The sequence below is a fragment of the Myotis daubentonii genome, chromosome 1 (genome assembly GCF_963259705.1).
Source record: "Myotis daubentonii chromosome 1, mMyoDau2.1, whole genome shotgun sequence".
Taxonomy (NCBI): Eukaryota; Metazoa; Chordata; class Mammalia; order Chiroptera; family Vespertilionidae; genus Myotis; species Myotis daubentonii.
In genome coordinates this window covers 21293565-21308661 of record NC_081840.1, presented here as the reverse complement: position 1 = coordinate 21308661, position 15097 = coordinate 21293565, and the positions used below count along the sequence as shown (strand labels likewise).

General features: G+C 42.5%; 1 protein-coding gene across 24 annotated transcripts in view; it reads left to right on the top strand.

Annotated features, from left to right (window-relative positions):
* TTLL5 (tubulin tyrosine ligase like 5) overlaps window positions 1–15097 on the top strand; it is a 264490-nt gene that overhangs the window by 39012 nt on the left and 210381 nt on the right. For all 24 annotated transcript variants that reach the window (XM_059689876.1, XM_059689822.1, XM_059689866.1 and 21 more), the window contains one exon: window positions 12657–12758. In XM_059689876.1, the coding sequence (XP_059545859.1) occupies window positions 12657–12758 (102 nt within the window). The remainder of the gene's footprint in view (window positions 1–12656; window positions 12759–15097) is intronic.

The following is a 15097-nucleotide window of genomic DNA, read 5'->3' as shown; positions in this document are numbered from 1 at the left end:
GGACCTCGGTTGCAGGCTCAATCCTGGCTCTGGTTAGGGTGCGTGCAGGAGGCAGCCAATTGATGTCTTCTCACATCGATGTTTCTCTCTCTGTCTCTCCCTGTCCTTTCCACTCCCTCTAAAAATCAATGGAAAAATATCTTCGGGTGAGGATTAATAAAACAGAACAAAAAGGATAATTTATCATTCTTCAAAATCGATCTAAAAAGAATAAAAAATTCTGCATATATATGTATGTGTGTGTATATATATATATGTATATATGTATGTGTATATGTATGTATATATGTATGTGTGTATATATATATATGGTCCCAGACACTTATTTTAATGCTCACAATAACGTTACAGCTGATGCATTTTTGCAGTTGAAGAAACTGAGGGTTAGAGAGGTAAGGGAGCTTGAAGTCACTTTTCTGAGGTATCCCAGCAGGTTGGCAGTGGAGCAGGAGTTTGGATTCCTGGATCTGATTCCAGAGTCAAGGCCTCTTGTATTTAGGAGGCATTAGCTGCTTTTTTTATTTTATTTTTTTTCCACCTGCAAGTAATATACTTTACAGTGGTTATATTATTTTGTTTTTCTTGTTGTCTTTTTTAGGTTTTATGGTAATGTGACTTATAAAATTAAGTTCAAATTATAATAATTGGAAGTTTTGTTTTCCATACCCAGATAATTTTAGAGGTGACAGTATTTTCATAGACCCTATAATTGTTTAAATAAGCATATAACTTTGCTTATGTTTCCCCCCAACATATATAGGGGTAGGCAAAAGTAGGTTTACAGTTGATTTTATGGAAAATAATACAATAATAAATAATGATTTAAGAATAAACTCTATATTTCATGTAATCACAACTGTTAACCTACTTTTGCCCCTCTGTGTGTATGTGTGAGTGTGTGTATTTTTTTTTTTTTAATCAACTAGCTTTCCCTGAAGTGTTTTTCATGCATTGGCCTTATATAACATAGCAGTTTAGAAGGTAGTTTGCAATCTGTGAGCAGTCATGAACAAGCTAAAAAGCTTGGTCTGTATGTGTTTTTTATTTTAGAAAATGTACTTCGAATATGGTAAATACAATGATTAAAAGAAGCCTACCTATTGAAGTATTATAGTACTCTGACAACTGTTGTTTTAAAATGGTGTTTTAATTATTTCATACACTCAAATTTTTTTGATGCATCTGTGACTACAATCTGAGGGTGATTTTGGCTGGTTGAGCCGTTTCTTCCCTTCACCTCTAGGTGGCAGTGACAGCATTTATATGCTCTGTCATATTCTTAACTAGATTTATGTGTTTGAGCCCTAGGAACTCGGAGGCTACTGAAGCTCCCTAGTTCTGGTCTCTTGTTCCTTGAAAATTGTCCATTGTACTCAAAAAGAGTCGGGAAGCTTTGGCTAGAAATGAATGAAAAAGATTTATTCAAGGGTCTTAGAGTTTGCAAACTGGGAACATAGCTAGACAAAAACCCAGAAGTGTTCCAAAGAAGAAAGAAAAGTTAAGAGTTCTTATAGTAAAAAGTGCACCCTTGAAAATTTTCAGTCCTGCATTCTTAGCCCTAGGACTGGTCCAGGATGGTTATCTTTCAGATGTCAGGTGGCCTGGATGATAGATGCCAGGTGGTCTGGAGGGTGGATCCCAGGAGGTCTGGTCACATGCTGTGGTCTGGTTAATGGATGCCAGGTGGTCTACATGAGCCGTTCAGGGGAATAATCAAAGGGTTATCTGGAGGTCCGTGTGTATGTCCAGACATATATGCAGGCATTGATACAAGACTGGAAAGTTAAAAAATTTTCAGTTTCCCAGGCTAGTTAGAACAAGAATAGAATCTTTCCACGTGCTCCAACCATCATAATGTTAATAATTTTAACAGCTTGGTTAAAGTGACTCCATTTTATATATTCCCTATCTTCACTCTTTCCTCAAAATTGAGGAGGGGAAAACTATAACTTTTCTCAGTTTTCAGGTAGAGAATTGAACCTGAAAGGTCCTTGATCACATACTACTAGCTCTAATCAGATTCATAGGGAAGAAGTTGTCTGTAGTGTTTGTAGACACATGTGCTGTCATTCTTTGAAATATAGGTTTAAAAGCCAATTGCCCATATTATCTAGAAAAAAAGAAGATAAAGTATACCTCTTACTTCTACTCAGATATGTAAGGTGCTGAGGGTTTCAGTTTTGTAATTTTAGATATCTGAGTTCTCTCTTGTGTATCATGAGCTTTTTTCTCCTCTTCCCTCCACTCATCCTCATCCCAGCTTGTCTCCTATTCCCTTCCCAGGAGTGATTCCGTCCTGCCACAAGTTGGACTTCTTGCATAGGGAAAAACCTCAAGGTTACACTCACTGTTTCCCAAGAATATCACACTGCCTGGCCGGCGTGGCTCAGTGGCTGAGTGTCGACCTATGAACCAGGAGGTCGCGGTTCGATTTCCAGTCAGAGCACATGCCCGGGTTGTGGGCTCAATCCCCAGTGCGGGGCAAGCAGGAGGCAACCGATCAGTGATTCTCTCCCATTGATGTTTTTATCTCTCCCTCTTCCTTCCTCTCTGAAATCAATAAAAATATATATTTTTTTTAAAAAGAAAAGATCATACCAACATGTTTTGCATATTATTTGAAAGACATTTCACTCACAATATTAATAGCCCTCTCTTTTGGTAAAATTTGGCATAGTTTTAAGACCTCAATGGTTCAGACACAGACTGAGAGCAATACCAATATTTATTCCAGATATGCAAGTGTTTTGACTACTCGGTATGTGCCAGGATCAGAATCCATTGAATTGAGTAACTTTTCTTGCCTTCAGTGGAAACTGAGTGTGTGTGTGTGTGTGTATATATATACACATATATGTGTGTGTGTGTGTGTATATATATATATATGTATATATATATATGTATATATATAGGAGTGGGCAAAGGTAGGTTTACAGTTATGAGTACACAAAACAGTTTATTTTTATGTTATTATTTATTAATTATTGTATTTTTTTTATTTGTATTACAACTGTAAACCTACTTTTGACCACCCCTGTATATTTTTAAATGCATGCTTTTTCTTAGAGTAATTTAGAGAACAGTTTTTCTAAAAACTCGGGTCAAATTGAACCAAGAAATGGGAATTCTCAGGGCTTTGTCTGAGTTTACCTAAAAGTGTAGGTGAATATAAAAGCGTTACGAAAGGACAGTACATGGTCACAGGCTATTAGCTGGAGTCCTTCAAGGGCACATTGCTCTGCACAATCGCTTCCATGTGCCTGTGTTCCTGTGTCTTAACTCACTGTATATCTTGGCATTCACCTGCTTCTCTTTAAGCCTCAGGGTCTGCTCCAGCGTGTCATTACGTTCAGCAATAGTCCATAGCATCCCCAGACCTGCAGCCTCTAGTAAATCTTGGGTCACGTGTGTTTTGTGTAGACATTACTGAAGACAGTCAGTTTGGGATGAGATCACTAAGCCATTTTACTTTGAGGTTCACCAAGGAACACCATACTCTTCTCTAAAGAAACAAAACTGGCAACAAATATAATTGGTTTTCTTCTGTACAAAAGAATGGCCTTATCCCATATCACCTCTTTGGGACTCAAATTAAAGCTTAGGTGACAGAAAGATTAAGTTCATTTCTTAAGTCTGTAAAATAAGTAGTTTCTGTAAGTTTTTTACCTTCTTAAACTTACTGAAGAAAAAGAGCCTTAATAGTTTGTTTCTGTATTAATAATTTCAGTTGTTCTTGTTGTCTTACTAGCTAACATAGGAAGTAAGAAAACTCACTATTTTTTATACATGAGCAAAATGTTGAGGCATCTAAAAAAATCGTTTTTCTGGCATCTGGGTCCGGCATTTTCCCCTGGAGGTGCACCCTGCTTTTGAGTTGCATGTGGATGTTGCTGCTTTGCACCAGCAGGGGACACTCACCTTCCAGAGAGGATGACATTCTCCCCCAAAATGGTGTAGATTTTTTTCCTGTCAGAGGTGGAAACTAAAAAGACTTTGTCCTGGATTTTAGAGTTTTAGGTGGATCCAATACGTGGTCTAAATGATTTGACGACCTTTTTTGAGACAGAGCCAATAGCCAAATTTTCACTGAAACAGGAAAAAAAAAAAAAAACACCAAAAAAAATTAAAACACAATTAAGTTGAAAACCAAATGTGTTGTCAGAGACCCGAAGATAGGTCGTTCTAGCAGCTGGGTGAAATGAAGGTGTGTCTCAGGGAACGGGGAGAGAGCCACTGGTGCTGTGGGGGTGGGAGGAGAGGACCCTGAGGCTGTCCCATGGGGACTGTCTCAGCCTAGTTTTCAGTGGAAATTCAGAAGAGACCCCAAAGCATTTGCAATGCCTTTCCCTTCCTCCCCACCCCCAGTTCCTTCTTCAGTAGCCTTCTCTGCTAATTAACACTGGCTCCGCGGGGATATTTACCTTTTCTCTGCTGGATTCCTGTGGTTTTGAAAGAATTCAGGTACTTGCTGGTTGCCAAGGAATTCATATTACCTCACAGGCTGTACACTGTCCAGAATCTGCCGCAGCAGCAAGAAGGGGGAAGAGACACCAGCGAGGGGGAGAAAACCCTCTCCAGTGCTCATTGTCACCCTCCCTGGCAGGCCCTCGCTGTTGAAGTTTGAGTCATTTCTGGCTCTAAAGACAGGGGATCAGGCTGGTAATCCCCTCCCAGACGGCTCCGTAGGGCGCTGCCGAGTCACTGCAGCACTTGGCAGTCTCGGGGCTGCAGCTGGTTGACAGCAGATCAGAGAGCTCTTGGGCCTCTTGTTCTCTCCCATAAGATTTTTCTGGGTCAGGCGAGGATGAAACCCAGTGGCTTCTGGCAGGGCTGCCTGAGGTGCTGTCTCTCCATCCTCCAGGCCTTTTTGGCTCTGAATGGCTTCACCTGCTGAAAGATAACTCCTGTACCAGGGTTTCCTCAGGGCTGGCCTCCTCTTTTTTTTCTTTTTGTTTTTTAAAAAATTAAATTATAAAAAAAATTTTTTTCAATTATAGTTGACATGCAATATCATATTAGTTTCAGGTGCACACCCGTGATTAGACATTATAAAACTTCTTAAGTGATCATCCCAAAACCCATCTGACACCATACATGGTTATTAGAATATTGTTGACTATACTGGAGGCCCAGTGCACAAAATTCATGCATGGGTAGGGTCCCTAGGCCTGGCCAGCGATCAAGGCCATCTGTGGGGTGGTCCCCCCCAAACCCCGCTGGCACCTGCCTTGGCTGGTGGCCTGGAGCTGCCCGCCGGTCAGCCCTGCCCCTGCCAGTCACTTCCCTCTGGTGGGGGAGGGGGCAGATGCTCAACGCAGGAGCTGCACTGGGGGCAGCTCCTGCATCGAGCGTCTGGCCCCTGGTGGTCAGTGCACATCATAGCGACTGGTCATTCCACTGTTGGGTCGATTTGCATATTGGACTTGGGATGTCTTATTTCTTTCAACAGGTAGGAGAAGTTTTCTGTCATTATTTTTTCAAATAGATTTTCAAGTTCTTGCTCCCTCTCTTCTCCTTCTGGGTACCCCCATGAGGCAAATGTTGGTATGCTTGAAGTTGTCCGAGAGGCTCTTTATATCTTTGGATTCTTCTTCTTTTTTTTTTTTTTTTTTTTTTTTTTGCTGTTATGATTGGGTGTTTTTTGCTTGTTTATATTCCAAATTCTTGATTTGATTCTCATTATCCTCTATTGTTGATTCCATGTAAATTATTCTTTATTTCAGTTAGTGTATCCTTCACTTCTTTTCTTTTTTAAAAACTATGTTTTTATTGATTTCAGAAAGAGGAAGGGAGAAGAGAGAGAAACATCAATGATGAGAGAGAATAATTATTGGCTGCCTCCTGCACGCGCCCTTCTGGGGATCAAGCCTGCAACCCACAACCTGGGTATGTGGCCTGACCAGAATTGAACCTGACCTCCTGGTTCAAAGGTCAGTGCTCAACCACTGAGCCATACCGGCCAGGTCATAGTCTTATAGCTCATACTTTGAGCGACACAGCCAGATAGAGTGGCTCCAGCTTCCCGTCTTCCAGGGAGTTGTCCTAAGGTCAGAGTGAAAGGTGAGAAATGTCCTAAGGGCATATAGTTCTCTGTTCATCAGTAGGCCACAAACTGGTACCCAGTTTCAGATTTGGCGAAAAGAGTGGAGCCCCCACCTTTTTTTTGTTTGTTTATAGGTCAAGGCTATAAAATTCTGTCATGAGAGCTTTCCCTAAATTTTGATTTCATTCAGAGGGAGGTTTAAGACTTAATTCATCATGTAAATTTCAGTATGGGGGTTAGGATAAGTATTTGGCTTGGGATACCTTGTAGAGAATTACCGCTTTTAGATTATTTCTAAGAAGGAAATTGTGTTGAAGCTTTCAGGCCTAAATAGGATGAAATTTGGTATGTGAGGGCCTAAATCAAGAGGCACAAACTTAAATGCTCACAAGGACCTTCACTGGAGAAGTTGGTCAGGTGGTCACCGGAGAAGTGGAGATCACATGCTCTGCCTAAAGGGCATTTGCGATTCAGTGCCAGCAAGTCCTTGGTTTGTGGTGGTGCTATGGTCTGAATGTTTGGCTGTTACCTGCCCTTGAATTGGCTCCGACTCCTGGTGACCCTGGGAGTGAGTAATGTCCATGACGTCCTGTCCTCAGCAGCCCTGCTCCGCTCCTGTAGACTCGTGGCCGCGGCTCCTTTCACGGAGTCAGTCCAGCTCATGGTTGCTCTTCCTCTTTCCTGCTGCCTCTATTGCCCAGCATTGCTGTCTGTCCAAAGAACCCTGCCTGCTCAGGCTGTGCCCGAAGTGGGACAACTTCGGTTTTGCCGTTTTTGCTTCCAGCGATGTTTCAGGCTTCATTTGCTCTGGGACCCACTTGTCTGTCTTTCTGACAGTCCAGGGTGTTCATAGAGCTCTCCTTCAGCACCATATTTCAGATGAATCAGTTTTTTTCCTAGTAACCTTCACTATCCTGGTTTGCATTCGTACATAGTAATTGGGAATGCAAAGGTGTGGATGATCTTAGCCTTGGTCTCCAATGACATACCTTTGCTCTTGGTAAGCTTTCCTGATTCTTCTATTGCTGCCCTTCTGAGTTTCAGCTTTCTTTTCATTCTTGAATTTCTCTGAATGTTTGTTTCCCCCAGCACCCAAACTCATATGTTGAAATCCTGCCCCTCGAGGTGATGGAATTAGGAGGTGAGGTCTTGGGAGGTGATTAGGTCATGAGGGTGGAGCCCTCATGAATGTGATTAGTGCCCTTTTACAAAAGAGACCCTGGAGCGATTGCTCACTCTTTCCACCATGTGAGGACCCAGCAGGAAGGTGCTGTCTACCTGCCTGCGTCTTGGTCTTGTACTTCCAGCCTCCAGAACTGTGAGAAGTAACTTTGTTGTTTATAAGCTACACCGTTTATGGTATTTTGTTATAGGAGCCCCAGAGGACTAAGACAGGTGGTACTGCCAGATCTTTTGTGTGTGTGTTTTAATGGTACCTGAAAAATCTAGATTTTTATTGAGAAACATACCTTTGATTGTAGGCTTTTAATTTTGAAACCGTTTCAAACTTATACAAAAGCTGTAAAAATACTGTGAAGAATAGCCTTTTACCTTTTCATCTAGAGTCCACGTTCAGATTTTTCAACTGTCGTGGTAATGTTCTTTTTAACGAAAGGATCCAGTCCAGAATCACATGTTGCATTTAGTTGTCATGTCTCTTTCGTCTCCTCCAGGCTGGAACAGTTCCTCGGTCTCTTTGATTTTCATGACCTTAGTGTTTTTGAAGATTACAGGCCAGTCATTTTGTAGAATGTCTCTCAATTTGGGTTTGTCTGATATTTGCTTATGATTAGACTCAGGTTATGTATTTTTGGCCAGAATTCCACAATAGTGATGCTGTGTTCTCATTGCATTATGTCTGATGACACATGATAGCTATTTAGTGGTATTTGACCACTTGATTAAAATGGTGTCTGCCAGATTTCTCCACTATAAATTTAACTTGTTTCTCCCTCTGTAATTAATAAATACCTTTTGAGTAAACACTTTGAGACCATGTAGTATCTTATTCCTCATCTCATTTTCACCTAATAATTTTAATATCCATCTATGCTTCTTGGCTGAATGGATTATTACTATGATGGTGGCTAAGTGAATTTCCCCATCATTCCTTTTACTTTTATTGTTTAGTATTTTACTCCAAGAAAGAGCTTTCTCCTCTTCCCATTTATGTATGTACACCAATGTGGACGCAAGGATCCCTATTTTATTTAATGGGTTATAATTCTTTACTGTTATGATTTATTTTGATGCTCAAATTGCCCCAGATTTGGACAATGGGGGCCCCTTTAAGCTGGCTTTTGTGTTATTTTGACATGTTCCCTTATTCTCTGAGCACAAAATGTTTCAAACTCAGCTTGTTCTTTGTTCCAGTCCTGGAATCAATCATATTTTCTAAGGGGCATTGGTTGCCCCCCCCCCCTTTTTTTTTAAATTTAAAAATTGATTTTTAGAGAGAGAGGAAGGGAGAGGGAGAAAGAGAGAAAAGCATCGATGTGAGAGCAGAACATTGATTGGCTGCCTCCTGCACAAACCCCCCACTGGGGATCGAGTCTGCAACCCGGGCATGTGCCCTGACTAGGAATCAAACTAGCAACCTTGTGGTGCATGGGACAACACCCAACCGAGCCATACCACCAGCGCAGCACTGGTGGCTTTTAATGGAGAATAGAAATCAGGAGTCAGGATCTGGGTGCTAGATATGCTCATTGCTCTGGGCTATCTCTGCTCTCTGGTCCTTGCAATGGACAGACCTAGAAAATATGAATGTGTATACGTTCAGGTACATATACATACACATTTACATCTATATTTCTACATGTGTCTATATCTGTATACAGGGTGAGGTAAAAGTAGGTTTACAGTTGTGAGTATGTGAAACACAGTTTATTCTTATATTATTTATTAACGAGAGGCCCGGTGCATGACAAGGGTACAGGCCGGGCTGAGGGACACTGGTGGGGGTCCGTCAGCCCAGCCTGTACCCTTCTGCACTCCAGGAGCCCTTGGGGGATGTCCCACTGACAACTAAGCTGCAGTTGGACATCCTTAGCGCTGCCGCGGAGGCAGGAGAGGCTCCTGCCACTGCTGCTGCGCTCACCAGCCATCAGCCCAGCATGTGGCTGAGCAGCGCTCTCCCTGTGGGAGCACACTGACCACCAGAGGGCAGCTCCTGCGTTAAGCATCTGCCCCTGGTGGTCAGTGCACGTCATAGCGACCAGTTGTTCTACCATTTGGTCGATTTGCATATTACCCTTTTATTATATAGGACTAGAGGCCTGGTGCACGAAATTTGTGCACGGAGGGGGTGTGTGTCCCTCAGCCCAGCCTGCATCCTCTCCAATCTGGGACCCCTTGAGGGATGTCCGACTGCCCGTTTAGGCCCGATCCCAGCAGGATTGGGCCTAAACGGGCAGTTGGACATCCTTCTCACAATCCAGACTGCTGGCTCCCAAGCACTTGCATGCCTGCCTGCCTGCTTGATTGCCCCTAACTGCTTCTGCCTGCCAGCCTGATCACCCCCTAACCACTCCCCTGCCAGCCTGATCGATGCCTAACTGCTCCCCTGCTGGCCTGGTCGCCCCTTACTGCCCTCCCCCTGCCGGCCTGGTCACCCCCAACTGCCCTCCCCTGCAGGCCTGGTTCCCCCCAACTGCCCTCCCCTGCAGACCTGGTCCCTCCCAACTGCCCTCCCCTGCTGGCCATCTTGTGTCCACATGGGGCGGCCATCTTGTGTGTTAGAGTGATGGTCAATTTGCATATTACTCTTATTAGATAGGATTATTGTATTGTTTTCCATACTAACAACTGTAAACCTACTTTTGCCATATCCTGTATTGAAAAGCCAGAGTTTATACTAATACCTCCAATTCTAGTTCAGAACAAGATTCTTTCTAGCTTTTTCCTTTTCTTTTTAAAAAATCTCTCCAACAATGTGAAATCTGACTCCCATTCTCTACAACAAATTTATTTACTCAATTCCCTTTAATGTAGCCAGTCTCCTGACCCCCCTGGTTACTGCCCCACTCAGATGTCCTCCTTGTGTGGACGTTGAACCCTGTGGGCCACCTGGGTTACTCTGCTTACGTAACCTCCTGCTCTACCTCTGAGCTGCCTTCCCATCCTGTCCACTATCTTTCTCACGTGAGCCTTGGTTGCCACTAGGCTGCAGGAAGGAAAGTCTGGTTTTTATTAGTTGGCCAAATAATTTAAAAACAAAACAAAACCCTTCATAGGTGAATCAGAACTTGATTCTTGTACCAGATCTAAGACTAATGGGGCCAGATAAGAAGGAGATGTTGCAAGTGGTGATCAGAGATGAATATGGTCTGTAACATGGATTTTGGAGAGAACCATAAGATCTTCCTGGGGTAGGAGGAAAGGGGAGATGTATACCTACCTCCCTTCTACACGGTCTTCTGCATGTCCCATCAGGCTAAGTGAAATGAAGAAGGTAGCACTTTTGTCCCTTTGAGTAACTTTTCCATCGAGACGACATTTTTTGTTTTCTCTTAATTTTTACTTCTTGCCACTTTTTACACTCTATGAAAACCCACTCTGACATTAATAATCTTAAGCTGGGGTTCAGAATATAAATTCCTAGCAAAAAGGAAGATTAGAAAGAAGAAAACTTATTTTTAAGAGCTGCAATCCTATTGAAAAAAGGAGTGTAGGAATGACATGTGTTGGGTTACAGTTAACCACCAGGCTTTTGCCAATCTTTTCATGTTATTGGCCCAATTTGATCAGTTCTCATATTTAGGAGAGATGAAGAACCTCTTTCTCTGAAGCATAACCTTTTCCCGTCCTTGAAATTATTCTTCTTTTGGGGGAGATGATGGCAGGAGGTGTATCGCTGTGAGGTAATGTCCAGGTGAGGCAGGCAGCTTCTGTGGGGTCAGCACGGACCCCCTTTGCATTTTGTAAGAATTCAGAGAGCAACTGTCTCCCACTTGCTTGGAGGAAGTCTGCTGAAGGACAATTGGTAAATATAGGCAAGGTTTACTCACCATGGAGTGACACGGCTGGCAGTTAGGTGCTAACTACTGGCGGTATCTGGGAAATTGGAGCTTCCTCTCTGTGTAGACTTAACGCGCGTCAAACTCTTATGCCTTAGCCATTCGTGCCGAGCCAGCATTTGCTCTTTGTCCACATCCTTCTTCCTGGCCTCCTGTTTGTTTTATGTTCATTTCCTAGGGTTTTCTGTTGTTGTTTTCGCACTTTTGTTTCTTTGGCTCATATATTTCTAGTACAGGAACCTAGGGAGTGGATATAGTGGATGGATGGGTGAGAAGAGATAGAGACAGGGACAGTTTTTAAATGCTGACCTTTACTGTGGTAAAAATTCATATTGACTTCATAGTCTGAGTGAGCATATGTAAATAATTTGTGAAGCGTATGAAAATAAACGCATGGACTTCCAGGATTTTTTTCTACACACTTGGATGTGCCTCTTGGGAAAACCACTTCAGTGAACTGTGGTGGTATGTAAACAGGGGTTGATATTTACCATAACCATTCGACTCAAGTGTCCTTTTGTTGATGTTGGGCATCACTGGGAAGTTTTCTCCTTCCTGGTTACTTCCTTCAGAGGCACGTAGACTTTAGGTTTTGGTCTTCTTTTGACAGCAGTCCAGGATATCAAATTGCTGCCCTGTTTTCAGTGGGCTCCATGTTTAATTTCTCTGTCTTTTGCTTTCGTCCCAAATTCAGGAATTAGTCTCCTGCACTGTGCTCATATTGATGCTATTCTGCAGACGTGGGCTTTGTCTGCCGTTGATGCTGACATTATTATTTTCTTAAAATGAACTTTATAGATCAGTTCTGTTGTTTCTTTGGAGATGAGCTCTAAGTCTATATATTACTATGCTGTCCTTTTATTCTTTTTGCTTAATATTTTCCATAGACTGTGTGGGCACTCACTAGGTGTTTTTGACCAGCTAATGCCTCATCCTCCACAGCATCCTGCACACAATTTCCCAGGCTGTGAATAACTGTTCTCACCTTTCATCCCTCCGAAGGTTCTATAGAAGAGAAGCAGCATCTTGTAGTTAAAAACATGGATTTTTGAGTCAGTGTGATTTGGTATAAATTACTTAATCTTTCTAGGTCACATTTTAGTTTTGATACCTATTTTTAAAAATTAGATGTAATATTGCCTGGGCCGGGTGGTTCAGTTGGTTAGAGTGTCGTGCTATCCACCAAAAGGTTGCGGGTTCAATTTCCGGTCAGGGCACATACCTAGGTTGTGGGTTCGATCCCCAGTTGGGAGGCAACCAGTCGATGTTTCTCTCTCATCCCTCTCTCTCCCCGCCCCCTCCCCACCCCCCCGTCTTTCTCTCTCCCTCTCTCTCTCTCTCAAATCAATAAAACATATCCCTGGATGAGGATTAAAAATTTTAGATGTACTAGCAATATTACCTACTTGAGAGAGTTGCTGTAAGGATTGAATTAAAAGCGGTACTATATATGAAACACTTAGCATGGATGTTGGAACCCAGCATTTAGTAATGGTGTCACCCTCCTTTTATTAAAATCTCCTTGATTCTGCATTCTAGCCTTTATTTCCTTGAAACCCTGTTCCTGGCATTTAACCTGTGTCCCTTTCTATCAGGTTTGCAACTGTGCGATATGATCAAGGAGCCAAAAACATTCGGAACCAGTTCATGCACCTGACAAATTACAGTGTGAATAAGAAGAGTGGAGACTATGTCAGGTATTGGCCACACCAGAGCCAGGAGCTGGAGAAGTCAGTCTCAGCTGGGGGTGTTGTGGAAGTAAAAGTCAACGTGTTGCCCTGGAGGCAAACTTTATGTTTCTGTCCATGTAACATATGAAAAGCTTTGAGTCACTTACCGCAGTTTTGAGGCATATCTGCTGTTGCTTCTTCATTGCTTACACAGTTACAGTGTCACCTTCTCTACCAAAATATGCTTTCCCAAGTTTCATCTTCCTCATTCATTGTTTCCCCTCACTTGGCTTGGGGTGGGAATTTAATGCGCATATAGGAAACTTTCTAGAAATCAAGAAATGAGGTCATTTCAGCATTTGATAAAATGTATCAAAAGTTTTAAAAATATTTGTGCCCTTGGACCCAGCAATTCCATTTCTAGGAATTTAACCTTAAGGAGTAACTGAAGGGACAGAACGGAACTGATAGCTTTGTCCCTAACAAAAGGACAGAACGGAACTGATAGTAAAAGAACAGAACGGAACTGATAGCTGTGTCTCTAACTCCTCTCCCAGGAAAGCCACAGAATGTATCAGTTACTCAGCCTGCCCTTATCTCAGCCAATGGGAAAGCAAGAAAAACTAGCCCCCGGCCCTCACTCAACCAACTGGAATCGACCAAGTGCCTCCACCCCCCAACCCCAAACCCTATAAATTCTTTGTTCTCTTGGGACTCGGGGCTCTCTCTCGCATCCAGTAATGGAGGCAGAGGGGGACCAAGCCTGGGCTTGAATAAAAGACTCTATGCTTTTGCATCGGACTCAGCGCTCCCTGGTGGTTCTGTGGGGGGTCTTGAAATCTGGGCATAACATAACGAAGGATGTGCACACAAGATCAGAGACACAAATGTTCGTCACTGTACATTATCAGGTGGAAACAGCAGGTTACCAGACACTACATGCAATTAATTTCTTTTTTGAACATATAAGATAAGAACATATAAGATAGCTGTTTATTTGTGCTGGAGGGGGACAGGAAACTAGAAAGACAGACACAAAAATGTTAACAGTTCTTAACTATAGTGGATGGAATTATAGGTGGGGGATTTCTGTTTTTTTCTCAGAGCTTTTATGTACTTCCTACATTTTTCTAAAATAAATACTTGTATGATCAAGAGGGAAAAACTTAGGAATAAATTTAATAAAGAAATGAGGCCATCTCAGAAAAGGATTCAGTGGAAGGGAATACCAGCCCAGCTGTGTGGAAATATTCTTTCTGCTCTGTTTTCTTTCATTCTGATAATTTTGCCAGAAAGTGGAAAAATAAAAAATAAACCCAAATAGTTACTTTCTACTCAGACTAAAAATAGGTGCCTACAAAGTCCAAGGAAAGAAAGAAAGAAAAAGAAAGAGAGAAAGAGGGAAGGAAAGTGAGGGATCTGGAAGTGATTGAATGGTTGCTGAGCTGTATAGATTGCATTGCATACCCTGTGAACAGTATTAATTCGTTGAAGAAATCTCCGTCATTTTGAAAGATGCGCAAAGAAGCAACTGGCGGGTCATGGGGCGCTGGTAGGGAGTGAGCGGGCAGTGGCAAAACACACGTTCCAGATGGCAAGACCTTTCCAACAGTCTTGGGAGTCTGCCCGTTTGCATCCTGCTGCTTTCGTGGAGGTATACTGCATCACTTCTGTTGTTGCTCTAGTGCAGTGGTTGGCAAACTGCGGCCCCTTGAGTGTGGCTCTTCCACAATATACCACGTGTGGGCGCGCACGTACAGTATGATTGAAACTTCATGGCCCATGCGCAGAAGTCGGTATTTTGTGGAAGAGCCACACTCAAGGGGCCAAAGAGCTGCATGTGGCTCGCAAGCCGCAGTTTGCCGACCACTGCTCTAGTGCATTCTCCCTTCCCTTCAGTGGTAAATGGAAAGGTATATTTAAAAAGCTGTGTCTGCCACCAGAGAGGAGGGAGCTTGCTTCAGATGCTAAAGCAATTCTGTGCTTGGTTAGCTCATTAAAATACTCCACTGTGTCTCTCACTAACCCACCCAGGCTCAATTTTGGTCTGAAAATGGCATCAGAGGTTGTTTTGTGGGCTCGTGACATTTACCTCAAAGGCTAGATTTTCACTCCAAACATTTCAATCTATTAATGCATTGGAATCATTCATAAACTTGTTTATATTCTTTCACACATTTCTTTCATGATGCATAATTGTTTGATTGAGGAAGACTTGACTGCTTTCTCCCGTACACCCCTCAATAAGGCAAGCTATATTCATTTTCATTTCAATGGAAGAAATTGGTGTAAAGGGATATATGACAGAAAGGTTTAAGGAAAAGTGATGAGGTGGAAGTTGGCAAAAAACTCTTTGTAAAATAATA